The sequence below is a fragment of the Hyalella azteca genome, unplaced genomic scaffold (genome assembly GCF_000764305.2).
Source record: "Hyalella azteca isolate HAZT.00-mixed unplaced genomic scaffold, Hazt_2.0.2 contig15125, whole genome shotgun sequence".
In the NCBI taxonomy this organism is placed as follows: Eukaryota; Metazoa; Arthropoda; class Malacostraca; order Amphipoda; family Hyalellidae; genus Hyalella; species Hyalella azteca.
In genome coordinates, this window is record NW_025944986.1 from 96,330 (window position 1) to 117,643 (window position 21,314).

Consider the following 21,314-nt stretch of genomic DNA (forward strand, 5'->3'; position numbering starts at 1 on the left):
TTGAATTTATTTCTCCTGCTTTCATCTTACTCTTAACACCAACTACCCTCTTGTTCTAGCCTTTGCAGCTTTGCTCTAATATTTTACCTCTCGAACCTTACCTTTTCTCAACCAACATCAAATGAATATGTACCGCCTAGGAGTTAGCCAATATAAATGTCTGGTATTCATTGTACACCTACTTATCTATAATGCTCAGCGATGAGAATCTTGTCGGCAGAATATTAAAATAGTATAATTAACACATATTCATATTACGCAAATAAAAATCTTCCTTGTGTTTTAATTCGCAACGTAAATTATAATTTCATTGGCATTTAGGGCACGTCGGATGGTTAGCAGCTAGCTATGTCAACAATCAAACCGACAGATATGCGGACGTTACAGGCTAAGGTAACTTCCCAGTCGAATTTACACTGATAGATTATTTGTATGCACCACTAAATATGGTGGTATAATTAGGCAATATGTTGAACAAAAAACATTAATTAATAGCAAGTCGAACGTTGGGTAGTAGCAAAGGGACTGATTTCTGACGGACGAATCAGAAAATAATAAAAAATATAAGCCTGAATAGAATATTTTCCTTTTTCAAATTATCCACGAAATATAAGACATTAAAATTATTTTAAAATCTATTTTTCTAAAATGCTCATCAATAACATTTATTTACAAGAGGTGACGGTCAAAAGACGCTCCATGTGACATAGCTTCTGAATGCAGTTCAGACAGTACCGTTCCTAAATCCTAATTGTTTAGATCTCGTTCGCCAGTCTTGCACCATTTATTTTATTGTTGCTTCCACCATCAAGTTAATTGTGGCAAAATTATTGTCGTCTTTAACTCAGGGAGTTTCTGAACACAAGTCTTTCGTACAAGTGAGTTACTGGTATAATGATTGCGCATTTTAATTACGTATGGTATGAAATAATTGACCCTTCTCGTATGACAGTGAAACTGAATGTTATTATGGACTCGTTTTCGTTTCCCAGTGCATTGCTAGGTATTTGCCTATGTCAACTCTACTTTTTCACTTTGCTTTACACGCTCACTGTCAAATTAACTGGTTAACATCTTAACTTTCGAAGAATGTACTACCTGGAATGATGCACTGATGACTCTGAGCCACTGATGAGTGATGACTGATCTGTCCAAAATCTCAAACTCCTAATACTATTTTCTTTTATATCAACTACCTATAGAATTTCTCAGGCTCACTGACACTGAGTGAGGCTGAGGTTTGAACTAAAGAAATGGGTAATGTTTGTTTCTTTTTCAATTAGAAATATCAGGCATAAGTTTCCTAAAATTATGGGTAAATACAATCATTTCTGTTTCACAGGAGAATGAGGAGATTTTTGAAAATTGTGTTTAAAAGTAGCTAGGCAATTTTTCTTTGAAAAAATTCTGAAGAAGCTATAGGAATGGTTGAAGTTGGCCAGATTCACAGACATTTTTGTTCAATTTACAGGTTATTTCTGGATTTTCTGCCCAATTTTCCAGATAGTGTTCCTCTATTTTGAGATTCATAAGACAAAGTTAAATCTTAGGCAATCTGGAATAGGGTAAACGCGGTATATTCCGACACTTTAAGGACGCATCGAGAAATGAAAAACTATAAAAAAATACCGTATGCGTTACGTAAGTTCTGTTGCCTTCACATGACTCTCAAAACACTTCACTACGCGTCAGGCCGTCAGCAACGAGACAGTATCTCTGATGCAAGAAATACTGGCTAAATACATTTTAATTTAGAAATTAAGGTCAATCAAAAATTCAAAATTTCTGCTGTCAGGGCTATGTTGATTCTTGCGAACCGATTGTTGCATCCAGTCGCTTATATTGAAAATAAAATGATTTAAGCAAGTATTTCTTGCATCAGAGATAATTCAAAGTTTGCTAATGTTAACAGCATTATAATACATGCAGAAACGTACATTTTTTTATAGATATTAAAAATTTACGCTCTATGACTTGTATACTATGTCTATTACAGTCTATAGGATTTTGAATCGATGCATGCATTCAAATTCAAATTAGGTCCACCCACGCCCCATGCCCACGGCCAGTGTAGCTGTCAGCTCACCTTCTTCAGAAGTGTGAAAGCTTTTGCCAGTGAAGGTGTGTTTTGCGATCGGTCCATAAAGAAGTGTTGATCGGTTCAAAATGACATAAGAACAGGTTCTTTTGAATAACCTATGGATTGGCACCATGCTTGATCCTCCCGTGTCCATCGATCAATTTAAAATTCTTTGTAACGCTAGCAGCCAAACCGATTTATGAATTTTAGAATCTCTTTACATCCATAAACTTAAACCTAAGTTGAATAACCAATCCAGCTCTTTTCCTCTTTTGATTCTAGGTCAATAGTTGTTTTTTTCCTTTCTTTCCTTGTCATTTTCTAAATTTATGTACTAAAATTGATTTCCATGTATTTCCAGATGTATTCTACTAGCTGATGATGGGCATAGCCCAAAACGTTCTGTTTTGTTTATCTAGGACTTCTATTCAGTAAAATGTTTTATGCAACTTTTTTGGTTTTAACCTTTATTCTTAAACTAAGAAGAACTCCTCGAGATATTGTGAGATACAGATTTGCATGAATAATGCCATTCAATATCGTTAGCTACATTAAATTGAGGGTGGAAGATGGGAATGGCAATGATTAATTTTCTGAAGCAACCTTTACAAAATTAGCATCAAACAAGCAAACGGATGTCATGTCAACCGGAACTCTAACACCACAGCAGAGAGTATTTTATGCAGCTAATGAATTTCGCAAAGTTTGCTGGAAGAGAGATCTTTGAATTTTAGAAAATAGGCAGGATAGTTCAATGAAGGGTGGTGGCAGAACTGCAATCTTGATACTCTATTGCGATTCGTGCTATGATAACCTACGTAACAATTTTCATATGATAGTTATAATTTTTGCACATTCAAAGTAGGTATACATGACATAACATAACACACCCAGATTTGGAAACCATAATTGCTCAAATGAAGCAAAAATAAATGACAGATCATTGACTTATCTTGCAAATGTATATACAGCAATCCCTTGATTAGCACGGTTTTGAATACCGCGGTTTTGATTAATGCGGAAAAAAAATTTGCGACCTACCCTTAATCTACGCAGTGCCAGTTTACTACAGCAATCCCTTGATTAGCACGGTTTTGAATACCGCGGTTTTGATTAACGCGGAAAAAAAATTTGCGACCTACCCTTAATCTACGCAGTGCCAGTTTAGATTAGCGCGACTTTTTTTTTCACAAAGCATCATTTTCCCGCCTCTAGCCAGAGGTGTTACGTTCGTAACAAAAGTGTTACTTTTTGCTTATTAGATCTTATGTTGTTACTTTTGTTACGACTTTTGGAAAAATTCGCCAAATGTTGTTACTTTATGAATTTCAGCCCATAATTCTTTAAATAAGGTCCCGTTCCGTAGGAACTTGTGCTGACTACAGAGTCGGTTTAACCTTGCCTTGTCTTGTTCATAACTCAAATGATCAAGTTTGGCAACGTTCGCCGGTAAGTTCGCCATGCCGGTGCTCTAGCCCTTTAAGCCCTGGTGTGACGAATTCTTCACACAGTAAATAAAAGCTTCTACCGAGAGTAATTACATGTTTGGAATCTAGCCGCGAGTGTGACGGTAGCGTCACATGTTGTGAACTCGTTCGAACGACCTTCAATGGAGTAGGCGCGTTGCTACTGCCAGTTTAACACAAAGACTGCGCGTGATCTGAAAAGTAATTCAGATTGTTTTTTCACTTTCGAAACATAATTCAGTGCGTAAAGGGCTAGTTACTTGTTAGCCTACAACTAGTCAAGATCGCTGCCATATCTACTGCTCACTTTTATCAAACTACATAATTTTCCTTTCCTTTGCTATTTTTGAGGATTCATTATAATTATTCCCATATATTCTTAAGTTTGATTAGCACAGTTTTGCTTAACACGGTAAAACTCGGGGATTTATTAACCGCGTTAATCAAAGGATAGCTGTATTCATATTTTGTATCATATAGTTTAATTACGCTCTGTAATTATACTGTATTGACCTGACTGAGATAACGCTTACTTTCGGTATCTAAGCTAAGTTACATGCCTTTACATAGCGCGCCTCGGTTTTTTGCCTCTACTGAAGAGTTTGAAAACCTGAAAACCTCTCTCACGGCAAACCTATCTCCTAGAGTTTTTAAGCTACAACAATGAGACATGAACTATTTGATGTGCAATAAAAAGATCTACAAATCGCTGTAGGCGTTTTTCTAATTTCGTTATAGTTTGGATTTTGTTCTGCAAAAAGGAGGGTGTGGTGGGTAAAATTGAAAAATTTATGAAAAATGCCCACACACCCACAAAAACAAGAATTTCCAAAAACGCATACAGCGTCTTATAGATATGGTCTTTACGCATCAAATGATATGTGTCTCAATGTTGTACCTTGAAAATCCTAGGAGGATATAGATTTCTATGGTACCCCCTTTTTTGGCTGTTTTCTTAGATTTTCATGTTTTTTTCATTTATTTTGAAAAAATTCCCAAGAACAAAAAAGGTTAGATTTCTGTTTTACATATGTGTAAGAAGTTTCAGAGTGATCCATCTGTAAATAGCCGAGATAAATTTTACCCCAGACGCTCCCTTTAAATCATTAAATGTAAATTTGCATACTATGAAATTTGTTGATAGTAGATAGATAGTTTTTTCAGGATTTAAAATGTTTGGACTAGGGATAGCAAGCATAGTCAGGGTTCCAGTTCTCCATCATTAAACTGTAAATCAACAATATAATCAATAATGTCTTTAGTTTGATGATAATAATAATAATAATCCTGGCTGGAAGCATCTTTTAAAACTGACACAACATATAAATCACTTCACTAGATTCTTGAATGATAGCAAGCTTGTTGCATGCTGCAACTAAGAAAACAGAAAATGTAATTAAATGAACAATATAACATTTGGGTAAAATCAGCAACTATTTGAACCATAAATCTGCAATTAAAAGAGTAAATCACTTGATTAATGTGTAGAAGTTGAAGAAATGTCCAAATGAATTACAAAAGCAAAGCATTCAAGAATAACTTGCAAGCAAATGACGGTTAAGAATTGCAATACTTAACACACGTATATAGGTATAAATTGCATATGAAGTTAAAGTAATCTAAATAACAGAAAGTAAAATTATTGAAAACTTATAACAAGATCATTTGTACCTATATATGTAAATGGATCAATGCCAAGTGCATTTGCCAATAACTTGTGACAGATTTTCCCAAAAAGTTGTCAATTAGAAACTAGCAACTGCACTTGCTAGGTCCCCAAATTACTAGCAAAATCATTAATCACTATTTAAAAAAAATACTATTAATAAAAATTTTTGCTTTCAATAAATATTTTTATATGTAATCAAGTTCAGTTTTAGAAAAATTATGGCGTATGAAACTTTTTATTCATATGTTTGCTTGGAGCAATAGTTGGGCAGCAATTGTTGCTTGGAAGTACTACGTAGGTACTAAGAGTAATACTGTACTTCTTGGCAACACCTGCTTTAAGGCATTATTTAATTTTTCATCAATCTTACTACTGCAATGCTTCAATGCTGTTAAATGTGCACCATGTGTGTGATTGTAGCCTTTAAGTGGGAAAAAGAAGAGAATATTTGGAACATACAGAACTGAGTATAGACAGCTCCATATCATCACTGTGTTTAGTGACTGAAAATTATTAGAAACCTGTTTAACAAGCACCAAGCATATATATATTATTACAATCATAATCTTAAGTGTTTAGTACGTATTTAAACTTACTTGAACCTTGCATTCATTACACAAGGTTGACCAATGTTGGCCTGGACCTTTTGCTGCACAATTAAAAGAAAAAGTTTTTTGTTGTTGACCTTTTAACCAATCAAAATGTTTGTCTCCAAGAAGGCTCTATTTTGGAGTAAAGTGCAGTATGTAGTATGGAAAAATTGGGGAGAAATCTAATCAATATTCAATAAAATGATCAAATACTTTACATTTTGATAATGTCAATTTCAAATTTGAGATGACTGGTTCTTTTTTTGAAATTGTCTGAGCTCCATTAGGCAGGGATGCAAAAAATAAAAAATTCCTGTATTTTAAATGACTAATAAATTATTAATTTTCAGAATGGAAGAGTTCCGAGAGCAGCTGCGTCTAAACATGCTGAGGTGCGTGGACAATCATGCCGAGACCGTGGTTGCAGTTGCAGGCCGCACAGCTCTCTACAACTACAATGAGTCAGGAGAAACATGGAGCAAGACTGATGTTGAAGGAACTTTGATGATCTACACCCGTAATGCCAAGCCATGTCATATGCTCACCATCATCAACAGAAATTCCAAATCAAATTTCATTGAGCCTATCACAAAGAACTGTGATGCTCAGATTAAAACCCCTTATATTTTGCTAAGAAATGACAAGATGAAGATTTTAGGCATCTGGTTTGCTGATGATAATGATGTGCCTAAGATATTTGAAGCTATTGGAAATTTTATAAAAATGGAGGAACCTGAGATCAGTCTTGTTCCAGCCAATGATGCAAACAATGAAGCCAAGACATCTCGTGTAAGTGATATGCATCACAACACTGCATCATCCAGCTCGCCCGAGAACATAATGTCAATGCTCAGCAAGGCACATGGTGAATATGAAATCAAGAAAGTTGACAACACTGTTGAGAACAAGAGGTCCCCTAGCGCCAACCTTCACCAAGTAAACAACGTGGTTAACACAATTGCTAACTCTAATAACAGTCTTGGAATTGCACAAGAGAATGCTGGAGCTAAATCACCTCAAGGCAACACAGTTGCTGATTTCTTTGCCAAAGTTGGTGTAGGACTTGGACCTTCAGCAAATGCTGCAGGTCCTCATCATGTTTCGCCTCAGAATAACGTGAATGGTAACGCCAATTCAGTGATGCCAATTGAGCTCATTAACCAGTCAGCTAACCCAGTGCTGCAGCAACTGTTCCAGGGCGCCGCGGCCGTGGGTGGCCAAGCCTCGGTGCTGTGCAGCAACGGCTCCACCAGGGCTCTTCCTATCCCAGCTACTGGGTCTGCAATCACCGACAACAGCCGAGATGCGGGAGTCAGCAAGTCAGGGTCCATGTCACTTCAGGAGCTGGAAGGGCAACTCAGGAAAAACCTGCTTATGCCTGGCATGACAGTATGCAGTGAAGATGATCTGCTAAAGCAACCGGCTGCTTCCAATGCTGCCAACATCAATTCCCAACACCTCCCTCTACGGTTTGGCATGGCCACTGTGCCCATGAGCGAGACTGGAGTCGTACCGGGAAGTGTGACGAGCGCGCTAGATGGTAAACAGATTTTGAGTAGCCCCAACGCGGGTTTGGGGTTGATTTTGGGTGGCCCTCCTGGCATCAATACCTCAACATTCTCTAGCCACAGCAACTCAAGCGACAGCGGGGCTCGCAGTGACGGAGGCATGAACCTCACTGAAGAAGACATACTCAACAAGAATGAGCAGGACAAGCTAAGATTGCAGCAGCTACAGCAGCAGGTGCAGTTGCAGCACATGCAACACCAGCAACAACTTCGCCTCGCGCAGAAGCAACCGCATCAGCCGCAGCAACAACTGCTTATAGAACAACAGCTGCAGCAGCGAGTGCAACTTCTGAGCAATAAAGAACCTCAGAAAACATTACCTCCACTCAATCAGAGTCAGTTTGTTCTGGCCCTGAGCCACGCTCTCACAAAGGAGGACTTCGTGCGGCAGCTCTACCAGGCGTACGAAGAAGTCGTACTCAAGCATCCCAACTGCTAAGAATCCTCCCTTTGTTTCTCAGATGCTTCAGTACCTTGAGTAGCTTAATGTTTTATGGTAGAGTCTGCCGTCAAACTTTATACGCTAGTTTATTTTATTCTTATGTAAATAAAAGATAAATTTGGTGTTTACAAATAGCAACTAGTACTGTTTTAGTTTGCTTGGTCGAGAAGTTCAGAGCATTAGAGGTGAAATCTATGAGAAGCTATTTACAATTTAGGATAGCATTGCAAATAAGGCGCTACTAGCAGATATTTATCGTCTCTCTACATCCGTGTGTAATGTCAAGTTACTGCAGTAGCTTCATAGTTCTTCAAATATATAGTTCTACATAGTTTAGCTGTAGTCTAAACCAGCCCTACAGTTGTTCCTTCAGTACTTTCATTCCAAAATATCTTCATCAAATAGAATTTATTTCATTGATATTTGAAGCCGTTATGCTTCACTGCTGTCATGAAAATTTTCCCTGTCAAAATCTGTATTGGATTATTTACAACAAAATAGCACTGGATTCATGTCTCTAGATAGAAGTGAAAAATCTTACTGGTCTCAAGGATTTGTGAAGCGTGTATCGGTTTAAGAGATTCTCTGCACAGGCTATGCACGTGTCGATATGTACACGGTACGAGGAATATTATTGTTGCTAAATACTTAATGGACTTGGGCATGTGCTTCTAAGTTGTGTGTTAAAGTTGAGGATCGGATTTTAATCCGTTGTATGTCGGAGTGGAATTATACCGCACTGCAATAATTTTACTTGTAAACTTCAAGTTCGAAGATTTTTTTTTTCTGTCTTGACTTTGGCTTCTGGAACTTGGTCTTTAAACGTGTTTTTACCTCATTTATTTTGAGAACAAATTCAGGTAGGTATTATTTAATTGTTCTCTGACGATTTTACAAAATTATTGAACTGTAAAAGATAATGTTAAGGGACTTCGTTTCTCAGACTTTGACGCTTAGACGATTATTTTTCATACTCATTAGCAATTATTTTGGTTGAAGTAAAGCTTTTCATTCAATAGCTGTCGTCTTGTGTTTGAATTCGATTATTATAAGGCTGAACAAAATTGATGTCAGCAACGAGTAGGCCTTATCCTCTAATCGGGATTCCTCTAAGAGTTCTTAGGCTGTCCAAGAACTGGCATTATTGGCTACTTTTAGAGTTATGACGCATATAAATTTTAATTTCTTTCAGGATTGGCGACTAAAACTTATCATGGGCTAATGTTCATAACTTTTGTAGAACTTCTTAGTTAGGATCATCTCTCTGACTCGTGCATATCGTTGCAACCCGCCCTTGTTGATCACGCTCCAAGTTGTCATTAAATCTATACCTAAACGTGCACTTTACATTTATTTCGCCAGTATTGTTGTGTGTAGACAGAGGACTAAGCTTTCTTGGCGTTGCCTCATCGGCAACTCCAATTTTCTATCTCACTAAATCTTCGGATGGCTTGTTTTGTCTTTCTTACCCTCAAACATCAAGCAGAATTTATGTAGTAGCAACCCTTAAATATATAGATAATAGCAATGCCTTCGACAATGACCAGGTAAGAGCTATGCGAGAGTCACCTGCAGCAAGTTCTAGATCCTGTCGATGTTGAACGCAATCAACTTAAGTAGTTCATGCTAAATGAGTTTTTTTGTTTGACAATCATTTTATTGATAGGTTGCATATTCTAGGATTTTTTTACACTTCTACGCAAACTTTGCCGAGTCACAGCTTCAAGTTACTTTAGTTATAGCTTTGGTCACTTATGGGCATAACTTTTAGGGAAAATCGTGACTCTGGATTGAAGGATGGGATTTTTGTCGCTGCTAGTATCCCCGGCCTTGAAGAAGTATATACCTATGTGTCTTAATAACCAACGTACGCAGCGTTGTTCGAATTCATGCTCGTTTTACTTACTCATCTCATAGTTATTTAAATAAATATTTGATAAAAAAATGCTGAGAAAGCTTAATTAAATAAGTCCATTGCTCGCGATCGCTTTGCTGTAATGCAGTATTCGAGTGTTAGATCGAGCATTGCCTTCTACAGGAAAATTCTCCTAACTTGCCAGCAGTTGACCGGAAACATGCGACCGTGTATTGAAGAAGGAACCCTCAAAGCTCTACCCCAGATTTGGTTTTATTGCTTGAATGGAAAAGCGAATTTCGGTACAATTTTGGCAATTCCCAACATGAGCTGCACTCCAGAATTTTCACCAATGAAACATTTATACAGTATTGCACAGTTCAAATAACAACCACATATTATGAATGATTTTGTGCCTCCAAGTATTTTAATTTCAGGTTCGCATTTCCCAATATCAACAGATTTGGAGAGCATTATCTTTGCTTTTTGGCTGCTGTTCTGACTCGCAAGTAATTGGTTCATCTTTAACTAAACCGCTACATTCAATTCAATATAAACTGCTCTGCTAATGTGTGGCTTAAAGAAGTTTCGATGCTACCCTGTGATTTGCCCTCGTGGTGTGATCTCTTCCCTTGGAGTCTGCAGTGATCGTCATTTCCATTCTCAATTTTCCGCCATTTCAATTGATTTTTTCAAGTGCATAACACCATAACAAGGCATGCGCAGACGAGGAGTGAGAAAGATTGGCATAGCAGTCATGGGTCTCAAGGTGTAGCATTTGTAGTCATCGTGTTTGGTGTGTCTTGTGGTGTCGGAACGTACAACAGCTTCACGCTGAGTGAGAGATCCGGCTTTTTTGCATTAACTTCCGACACGTTTATCAAGACAAGCACAAAGGAGCATCTTACTTTAGAAATATAGTCTTTGAATCTATTAACCGAGTCATGAATGGTTTTTGATCCAAAGACATGAAGTACAAGCGGTGCCTGTGAGTCGGGAACAGGTTTATAAACTAGGTACTCGATTTTGAGAGACTTCAGTCCGATACGAAACTGCACTAATAATGGTCACCTTTGATCAGTAAACAAACTTAGAGTAACCAAATGTCGTGCACACGAGTTGAAGTGTGATTGTGGAGCCATTGCTCGCATTGGTAGAAACGTTGCTCGCAGCTTCATGAATTGATTTCTTGGTCAACTTAATAATCGGGTTGATAGTTTTGCCCTCGATTAATATTGCTCGAAGTGCCGAGCTATTATTGGTTCACAGTCTGCTTTCAAATAATAGGTGCTATTTCGGTGGCCAAACAACCGCCGACGCACGTCGGAGGTTAACGCGAGTCAAATTTTAAACATGGAAGAGAGCCTGATCGCTGCGTGCATGCTGGCCGCGCTTGAAGTATTCACGAAGCTGCGCCAGCAACCGGCTACACGCACGCGCCTGCTATCAAAGTGGGGTGAAGCGTAGCAACGAGGGGTGAGACGGTGCAACGTGGGGTGAGACGGTGCAATGTGGGGTGAGGCGTAGCAACGTGGGGTGAGACGTACGGTGCAACGTGGGGTGAAGCGTAGCAACGTGGGGTGAGGCGTAGCAACGTGGGGTGAGGCGTAGCAACGTGGGGTGAAGCGTAGCAACGTGGGGTGAAGCGTAGCAACGTGGGGTGAAGCGTAGCAAAGTGGGGGGAAGCGTAGTAATGTGGGGTGAGGCGTAGCAACGTGGGGTGAGACGGTGCAACGTGGGGTGAGGTGTAGCAACGTGGGGTGAGACGGTGCAACGTGGGGTGAGGTGTAACAATGTGGGGTGAAGCGTAGCAACGTGGGGTGAGACGGTGTAATGTGGGGTGAGGCGTCGCAATGTGGGGTGAGGCGTAGCAACGTGGGGTGAAGCGTAGCAACGTGGGGTGAGACGGTGCAACGTGGGGTGAGGCGTCGCAATGTGGGGTGAGACGACGCAACGTGGGGTGAGGCTTAGTAATGTGGGGTAGAGCGTAGCAATGTGGGGTGAAGCGTAGCAACGTGGGGTGAAGCGTAGCAACGTGGGGTGAAGCGTAGCAACGTGGGGTGAGACGACGCAACGTGGGGTGACAAGTACCAACGTGGGGTGAGGCTTAGTAATGTGGGGTGAAGCGTAGCAACTAGCAACGTGGGGTGAGGCTTAGTAATGTGGGGTGAAGCGTAGCAACGTGGGGTGGGGTGAGGCGTAGCAACGTGAGGTGAGGCGTAGCAACGTGGGGTGAGGCAGCGCAACCCTAGGCGAACTTTTTTCCTTGCAACGTACACGTCCTGAACTGTAAAATTTTTTAGCTAACGCTGATTTTTATAGACTACCGGGATTAAAAATAAAAGATTAGATAAATAAAAAAATAAAATAAAAACTAAAAAAATAAAAATAATCTAAAAATGAAAAATTAGAAAAAGCGAAATTGTGGGTTTTCATCTACAACCGAACACAAATTTTTGCTCGGAATTTGGATGATAGCTAACGATGGGGATAACGCAGGCAACAAATACTAATTAAATTACTTAAAGAGAGAGAACGATTGACGAAGTCTGCTTAGTTAGGAATACTAATATTGCCGGGGTAAAATTCGTATTAAATTTATTGGTTTGACGGTTAATTGTTGATAAGTTGATGCATGAGTACATGGAATTTGTTCACTGGCTCATGGATTACTACAGTACGTCTCTTAATATCTATAACTTGACGTATACGTTAACAATGGTATTCGGGTTTTAACGGTATTTTATGAGAGTTACCGTCAGTAGACAAAGGATCGATGATTCATGACAAAATTTTAAAGCTGTTTCCGTATGAAAACCGCTTTCTTCGTACCGCATAAATAATTTCAACACAATCGCTTTAGGTAATACAATATATGAAATAAATGATGGTTGTCATAGTTGGAGAAATATTTATTCTTTTGTCAACTAAAACTTGACGGTAATTTGATTCTAACTGGGTTCACTATTTCCACACATTTACTTTTTTGCCAAGGCTTCCAGCTTCTGTTAAGAATCCCTCCTTCACCTTTTGAGTGGATAAATCAAAGAGGAAGAGCAACAAATTAGCATTTACATGGAGCTTCTATGAATTCCAAATCACCTGATGACCTCAATCACTTTCTCACGCGAACGGTCGATGAAAATCATGATGCATATTCCGCTGTAAGACGAGTTTTCTGTACAACGAGTGATGTGAAGACTCCAGTGAGACCCAAACATACCAGTGGAACGAGCCTTAAGTGCTAGTGTCAGCAATTGCAAGTATGATTAATTTCACCATTAATTTGAAGTCTACGTATGTTTCTAGCCCCGCCTTCTGGTAGCAGTGATATCAGTGGGCCAACTGTGGGTTTTCATCATAAGAAAAACACGCATTTTTATCTATCAATTGAATTTTTTAATCTCTTTAAAAACTTAATGATTTGTTTCAACACTTGTCTATTACAGTATTACCTGGCCTCTATCTATGCTCAGTATTATTTTCTCCGATAGTGTAATGGTTTCTATCATAAGAACCAGCCAGGCCATAGCCAAACCCATGTAAGTTGAAATACATAAATAGGTGTCCGGAGTTATAACACGGGTCTGCCTATTAAAGGAATGCGTTATAAACTCAACAGCTACTCAGTTGACTCTGTTGGTTTCAATTAACAGCTGAGGACTTTTCATCCTAGTTACGGTAGCGTTGCGACGAGGAGGCCAAAATTAAAAATAGCGAAATTGAGTTCAGAATGATTTATTGACAAGAAAAGCCTCTCTAAAGATGATTAACAAGACTTTTGACTTGTACTTTACTTGTGCAACACTGGCAGTGCAGAGTACGGGCGTTGTCATCAGTCACTTCAAAACTAATTTTGCCCCTAGAAATTAGCTCGAATGACGGATGTGAATTGTTCCTATGAAAATGATACAACCAAGTATTCACTATTTTTGCCAGGAATGTAATCTCACATATAGACGTTCATCAAACTGAGGTAAAGGTAAGCGTCGCAAATTTTTGAATTTATTTCATAAAGTTATCCTAAAATTTTTATGAGTGTTTCCCAATACTCTTTATTTATTTCAGTAGGATTTTGAATGGGCATTGTTGATTAAGGTGTTACTTGAGTTTTTTATTTACCTTGCTCGTTACGTTAAAAGAGATGGCACCGATCGACGTTCACCTAAATTCCGTTGTGCGTTTAAAATTTATACATACTTTCCATCGTAAATACGATTTAATTTTTACATTCAAAAGACCAGTTCTCATGTCAGAAGATTCTTCTTTGGTCAATATCATCAATGAGTTTTTTTAGCACAATGTCATTCGTGTGCATAAACCAAATCTTTTTTATAATTGTGTCAATGTTATTTTAGCCCTGCGGACCACTTTTTCATGATTTTCTTGAAAATACTATTTTCATGCGTCGACGATTTTCATGCCCGGGACGATTTTCATGCGTCCCAGGCTGCATTATGGACATCCGGCGTCTGTGAAAACATTCTCAAATGTAGGCTGGCTGCCCACAATTTCAAGGTTAGGTTAGAATCCCGAATTGACATATGTTAATTCGACGAGTCAATGGATGAAACGAGTTTGACGTCAATGGGTGAAAATTGTGCTGCGGGTGTAGTTTACAATTACGTACAAGAAAGACGCATGCGATGAAAATTGTACTGCGCCACTGCATTGCCGCGACGCACGAGTTCGATGTCAGCGGGCGAGAATTGCGTTGTTACGAAGTACATTGCAACGTCGTACTATTATAACGTTAGCGGGCGGGCCATTCACATAGCGAGGCGCACGTGTACGTAAGCGAATAAGAATATCACTGCAGATGTACATTGCAGAGAAGTACGAGTGCAGGCAAAGTCAAGAGGCTTGGGTCATGCAGGACATTACTGGCCCAGCACTTTAGACCGAGGTCGGTCGGTCTGTGGATCGGTTACCTTGCAGTGCCAATTACAGACACGATAATTTGAATTCAAATCAATGTCGGTCGAAGGTCACAGACGAAAATTATGCTTTGGAGCTTCGAGGTCTTGCGACTTACGGTAGCTGTGAGGATTTTCTGTCATGGTTAAGTCTTGGACTGACCTTCCTCTGGCAAATTCGTGATCTGTATTGCTGATGAGTGTCATTATCCATGATGCTTGTCACGACACACGACGCTCTTCGTCATGACGTGCCGAGAGTGTCGTGACTCATGATGTTGGTCACGACACACGACTATCGTCGTCATGACGTGCCGTGAGTATCGTGACTCATGATGCTGGTCACGAAACTTGAAGCTCGTCGTGACTAATGATGTTGGTCACGACACACGACGCTCTTCGTCATGACGTGCCGAGAGTATCGTGACTCATGATGATGCTCACGTCACACGACGCTCTTCGTCATGCCGTGCCGTGAGTGTCGTGACTCATGATGCTGGTCACGGCGCTAGAAGCTCGTCATCTTGAATAATTGATAATCAAGCATAACGTCATGCGCTTTGACGCTAATGGAAAACAACCATCAGGCATCAGCAGATGCCACAGTTGTAGAATAATCTACTACTATGCTCTACAAATAATCTACAACTGTGTAAATTATTCGATTCGCTATTTTTTACTCGTGTTGTACTAACATATTCTGAATTTTAATATCATGGAAGTCGTGGTGCGGGTAGTTGTGGTGTGGGTAGGCGTTTGTTCTACCTTCTGAAGCACTGGATGTGAGTTACTTTGGATTATTATTTTTTTTTGCATATATAAACGTGTTTAAAAGAAGCTGCTAGAAGGTTGATGAACATTTCATTTGATCTACCGTTCATGGTACTAAACAAGCAGCATGTGATAGCTACTTGTAAATATTTCAGCAGAACTCCATACCGACGCCAAAGCTGGCATAAACATCTTAGGTATTAACCCTCTTCCGCCTTATGTCACTGTGCAAGTCATCAGTGCAAGTCATTTTGCGCTGACTAGAACGTATCCTTTTTAGGAAGTGGGCTTGTGACAATACTCCTCAGTTACTCGTGTCAGGCGGTAGAGGGTTAAGTCAGTATTCAGATCAGTGAAGTCCATTGAGAAAATTACTTCATGTGCTTCAAAACTCTACGGCTAAAGTCATTGCGGTTTTGGGCTCGCCAGGCAGCGAGGCGGACACTCGAAGCGTGTTGGTCGATGCAGAGATTGCCATCACGCACGTTCTCTATCGTACTCCACCCTTCATTAAAACTTTCTTCTGTCCTTATTAAACTCTGGAGCTAAACTTAATTAGACTTCAATATTTGACTGGGCTGGTATCATACAGGGCTAAATAGAGCACGATACGATAGAATTGTATGAAGGCCCGCTAGTACCTACAAATGTTTCAGATAAAGGGTGTGCAATGACTCTATGTTCTATGCGGTCCAGATGATAAAAAACTTCTATATCATCTTTATTTCTTTAAGACCCAAATACCTAAGTCTCAGATCTGCCAAAAAATTGGTGTGAAAAAACCTATTTGAATGCTACATCGATAGTCTTGCGTTACAGCTGCCGTTAATTCTGTTTTTTATGCATATAAAAAATTACATTTGAAAAGTTTTCAATTGCACTATACTCAACAGCAATTTATTGAAGTTAAAGAAAAGAAACCTATTATAAGTTACTTTGTAAATGGGTAAAATTCAAATGGTTTGGCTAGATGTGAATTAGCAGACATGTACAGGACTTGTGTCGAACAGGATGAATGTATTGCCAATTTCGTTTGAAAAATTTATGTTTATTAGATAGTGGTTTGCACAACCGAGTTTAAAAGTTTTGCAGTTAATTATTGTTATAATATATATTAAAGCATCTCGGTCCGATAAATGGACACCAGTTTCCAAGTTGCAGCTAGAGTGACGGCAGGAGTGCAGTGCAGGAAATCACATGATTTCGTAGATTCAAATTGAAAGAGAAAAGCTCAAATTACAGCTACTAATTCAACCTCCATACATTTATTCTGTATATTTGGACGGAAATGACAATTGTTGCCAACAGTTTAGTAGACACGTCATTAGCTGCTTGTCATGAGAACCAACACTAGGGGCCATGGTTATAAAAATATGCTGTGCAACTCATCAATGCGACCACCTCTTCTAGCATCGATTCACCGACATGTGGAACAGCCTCTCTGATTACATCGTTGACGCCCCGAGTATGAACGCGTCCGAGAACAGACAAGATAAAGCTATGCAGAGGTATGTGTTTCGACCGAGATATTATTACCAGGATGTGCTTTCCACCCCGCAGACTGGTGGATGGTCAGCAGCTATTTAGCTTAAACATCAGTAAATCATGTCGATAGGCCAGTTTTCCGAGAGACAAGTCAAGAACATTATCGTAATTGTTCAAAGGCCAAACTTGACCTTTTCTCAAATGCGATCAACTATATTATACAATGAGTTTCATTAAAAATTCATTTAAAATTCAGTTACTATGGTTGAATACAATATACTTTTAGTTCTTGTGCCATGAACGTCAGTTAATTACTAAAGATCCTGAAGCATTGGCATTACAAGCCGCATATTATGCGACTTTTGCCTCGAAAAATTGCCGGTCAATGAACTGCTGCATGATGCTGCACGATGCTGCATTTGTCAATTTGCAACGTGATCACTTTTTCATTCAACAGCTTTCATAAAAAAAGTATATAAATGGCTGTTCGATGCAATAGCAGATTCGATCAGCATTAGGGTGTGTGATTTTTTAATATTGCTTCGAAACTTATTTTTTGTAGAGAAATGGTTTAAAATGAACAAATTGTTTGGGAAATATGTATTTCTTCTCCAGAAAATGAGATGTCTAGTATCCTGTATGGACATCCTGTATATGCGACATGGACACATATGGAGCATCTTGATAAATTGTGCGTCCATAGTCATTTTATTTATGCTGCGTGGTTTTGCGTGATGGAGCTCACAACGAAATTTACATTACAATTTCGACAAAATGTGGTGCGCTGTCTAGAAACATATTCTGACACCAGCTCTGATTATTGTGTTAAGAAATTTCGTGTCCCGACAGTCCTAACATAGACATTTTGTTCTCTAGGTGACAAGCCAGCATCTCTGTTGTCACGGATTTTTCAGGAGTGGAGTATATTCATGCATCACATCAATTAAAAATATTTTTCATCTTTCTGGATGCATTTTTCATCCTACATTTAGTACATCTATCAATAAGTCTTGTGAAAAATGATTTGCCATGATTTGTGAAAACAGTATTTTGTTTGAACCGTTTCAATGAGATGCGTAATCATCTATTTCTGACGCAGATATTTCGATAATTATTTCCATTTGAATATAACAAATCATTTTTCATTTCTCTGAAGTGAACTAAAAGTAACCCTAGGCTGTAGTGTTTCTGCTGCTTGATTCACTTCGATGGGAGCTTGTATACGAAAACGAATAATCATTTTCTTCATCTCATTGATTGACCTGACATTTGCTTTCATCATTTGCTACAATTTACTTGGTGCGGTGCTGTGCTTAGGAGTCACCGAAACACACCGGCGGCGTTAAATGTTCTTTTTTCATATGAAATTTGAAATAAATGCTGCATTTTACGAGTATTATATGGTTGTATATGAACAAGTTACGAACGAAATAATATCTTCACCCGTTCATTTGTCATTCAATAACACTTTACTGTGTTTTTATGACTTCTATTTAAGTCATTGAAAACAATACTTCATCACTTTATTAACTCTAGCTCATACTGCACCAATTTTCCAAACATTAACCCTTTTCAGCCCCAATTATTTTTTTTCTTGAAATTTCATTTTTCATCAAATTTTTGGTGTTGCCTCTACCTAATTGATTAGGGAAACGTCTCAGTTTGCTTTTCTCTACAATAGTATTGCTAGAATACGATGTGCCATATATGTACCACTGAGCATATCCAAGTACATTTTTTTTGTTGAAAGAAAAAACAACCGTGTCTGAAATGCACTTATATATTTGTAAATTGACATGTTATATTACAGTTTTAGGATATTGCAAATTTAAAATTAACAATAAAACATAACGTCTTCAATATTTTTTGCAATATTATTCCAAATACTGTAAAATGGCGAAACTAAAACAAATAGTTGATCCATCGTGTGAACTACAAATTTTCTAATTAGCGTTACATTCTGTTCAAACACATTATTTCAAGTATCAAATTGTGTTCAAATACATAATACTTTAAGTTGGACTTACATGTAAAAGGTAAAAAGCGAGATATTGATCAGAATGTAATTACTCAGAACATATCATTATTTGGTATGAAATGGAAGATTACATGCCAAGCAGAGACCTGCATTACAATTGCAACACTGAACGAAAGGTCTTATCTTACATCCTTCTCCAGCACATCTTCTTTTGCTGTCTTGTGTTTCTACAAAATAATGTTTTATTCCATCAAAACGAATATCATCTCAATCGTTTGTCACCCTTTATTGAGTAGGATGGCGGTCTCCCAGCTCCTTTCAAAGCTTATTCTTCTCATAGTCTGAGAGACAGCTTCATTTCTTGTCACAGATGAATTTCTCCAAAAACATCCTCCGAGAAGATAAAGGAACGATACTAGACACTATCAAAATTCCAAGGAACACTTTCATTTCATCTTTGCTTACCAAGAAATCTGTTTCACCTTTGAAAGTTGCATAGACAATTGTCTGATCCACTAGCAAATTCCACACATCATCATCAAAAAATAGTTCAAAAAGTTCAACTGGAGTAAAATCTCTATATTTTGCATAATTTGCCTCAGGAAATATGTGGTCATCAGGTGTGAGTGAAGTGCCAAGACTACATTTTGGAGTCTTATAGTTATTGATAGGCGAAGAATTATGAGCCTCACCATCATCTTCAGTAGTACTACGTTCGTCGTGGAAGAAAACTTCATCATTGCCACTCAGTTGATCTTCACAATCATCTTCAGTCGTACGTCGTCCGTCATTGAATACAGCTTCAGCATTACCAGTCAGTTGTCTGCCGGACAAATTATCTATCAATCCACTATCACTATCCACTTCATCAGCAGAGTCTTCATCAGTCAATAGGCCGGGATCATTAGGCTCAATATTTACCTCTGCATGGCTCTCATCTTCTTCTAATATACCTAATATCTCGTGCATAGTCAGGAATATGAAATATGAAACATAAAATGGATTTAGAACATGCTAGAATTTTGATATTTGTAAATATGTGTACTCAGAAAAATGTACCTGCATTAGCTCAGCGAACCATATATGGCACAGCATATATAAAATGATATCCAGAAAAAATAATGCATTAGACAAATGTAAAAGTTAACTGGAGAGGTCAGTTTATTACTTGTTCAACATATGCAGTTACCAAAAGAACCTGGTTCTCAAAGAAATGTACAAAATATACTTACTTTCCCCTGGAAGCCATTATTTTTGGCAGAGCACAGCGACTCTTCTTTTCAACGTGACAGCAGAGCACAAACTGGCAGGCTTAAGGGGTTGTACTCATATGAACATGTTGTAGCTGGTTTGGTGTGCATTTCCAGTACACTTGTTCAGGCTTGTCTCAAGCAAGAGCGATGTATCATGCAATATTACATCATGCTGTTTAATGTACCATATATGTACCACTGAGCTGAAAAGGGTTAAAGACAATATTTTTTAGATATTTACATCAATTCGTGGTTCATTCAAAGAAATTTTGCTCATAATTTTGCAAGGTGTCAGCAGAGTGACCATCATAAAACATGATACGCATTTCCTTGGCTCTGCACAATTTCGCCTCGCAAACAAAGTTCATAAAAGGCATTCTCGTAGTAGTTACATGGCTTGACTTATATCTGAGCTAGCTGGCCCACGAGGTGAGGCAAGTCCTAAATTGGCTTGTACGGAACCTGCAGCAAAATGATTCCATATTATAAAGAGATCAATGGGATTAATTCCAGTTGAAGCGGAAAGCTTAATTAAGGTGCGGCTGAACTGCAACGTCACGCAAGGGTCAAGCATCGATCGAAGGATGGGCGAATACTATGGATTTTTACGCCATTTATATGAAGTATGTTCGGCGCGTTGAGGCGTTCCTGTGGGATAGGTCAGTGAAATGGCGATAGATTATTCACCATAGATTATCATCAAATAGGGAACAATGGAATTTGATTGAGAATGTCATATTAAATATTATTAACATATCGACTTTTTAAGGTTTTCATATTTTCATACTTATTTTCATTTTGTTTTATATTATTAGGTCAATGACATGGCGATAGATTTCATCATTGATTATCATCAAATAGAGAACAATAGAAATTGATTGAGAATGTCATATTAAATATTATTAACATATCGATTTTTTAAGGTTTTCATACTTATTTCATTTTATATTTTTTATTAGTAATAATTTCTCTAATATTATCCTAAAAATTTGGCTCTAGAAAGTAGCTTGAGACCTGCAACCGTAACCATATCTTATACTGAGACGTACTTCAAGAGACGTACTCCGAGTATGAACGCCTTCAAGAACAGACAAGACGCGTAAGCTATGCAGGAGGTTATGTTCAGTCTTAAAATGCCTAGCAAATTACGGACCAGGCAATAAGTCCAGCAGCTATCTCAATCAATCGTCAGTTATGGAAAGATCGGGTTCCAAAGGCCGGATCCCTTTTGAATCAAGTCA

General features: G+C 38.4%; 1 protein-coding gene across 1 annotated transcript; it reads left to right on the forward strand.

Annotated features, from left to right (window-relative positions):
- Positions 1-722: 722 nt before the first annotated feature.
- LOC108673171 (mRNA-decapping enzyme 1B) lies at positions 723-9,267 on the forward strand. The gene is made up of 2 exons (XM_018160961.2): positions 723-878; positions 6,156-9,267. Exon 2 carries the CDS (start codon positions 6,157-6,159, stop codon positions 7,810-7,812), a length of 1,656 nt encoding a protein of 551 aa, XP_018016450.1. The 5' UTR covers positions 723-878; position 6,156; the 3' UTR covers positions 7,813-9,267.
- The last annotated feature ends 12,047 nt before the right edge of the window (positions 9,268-21,314 follow it).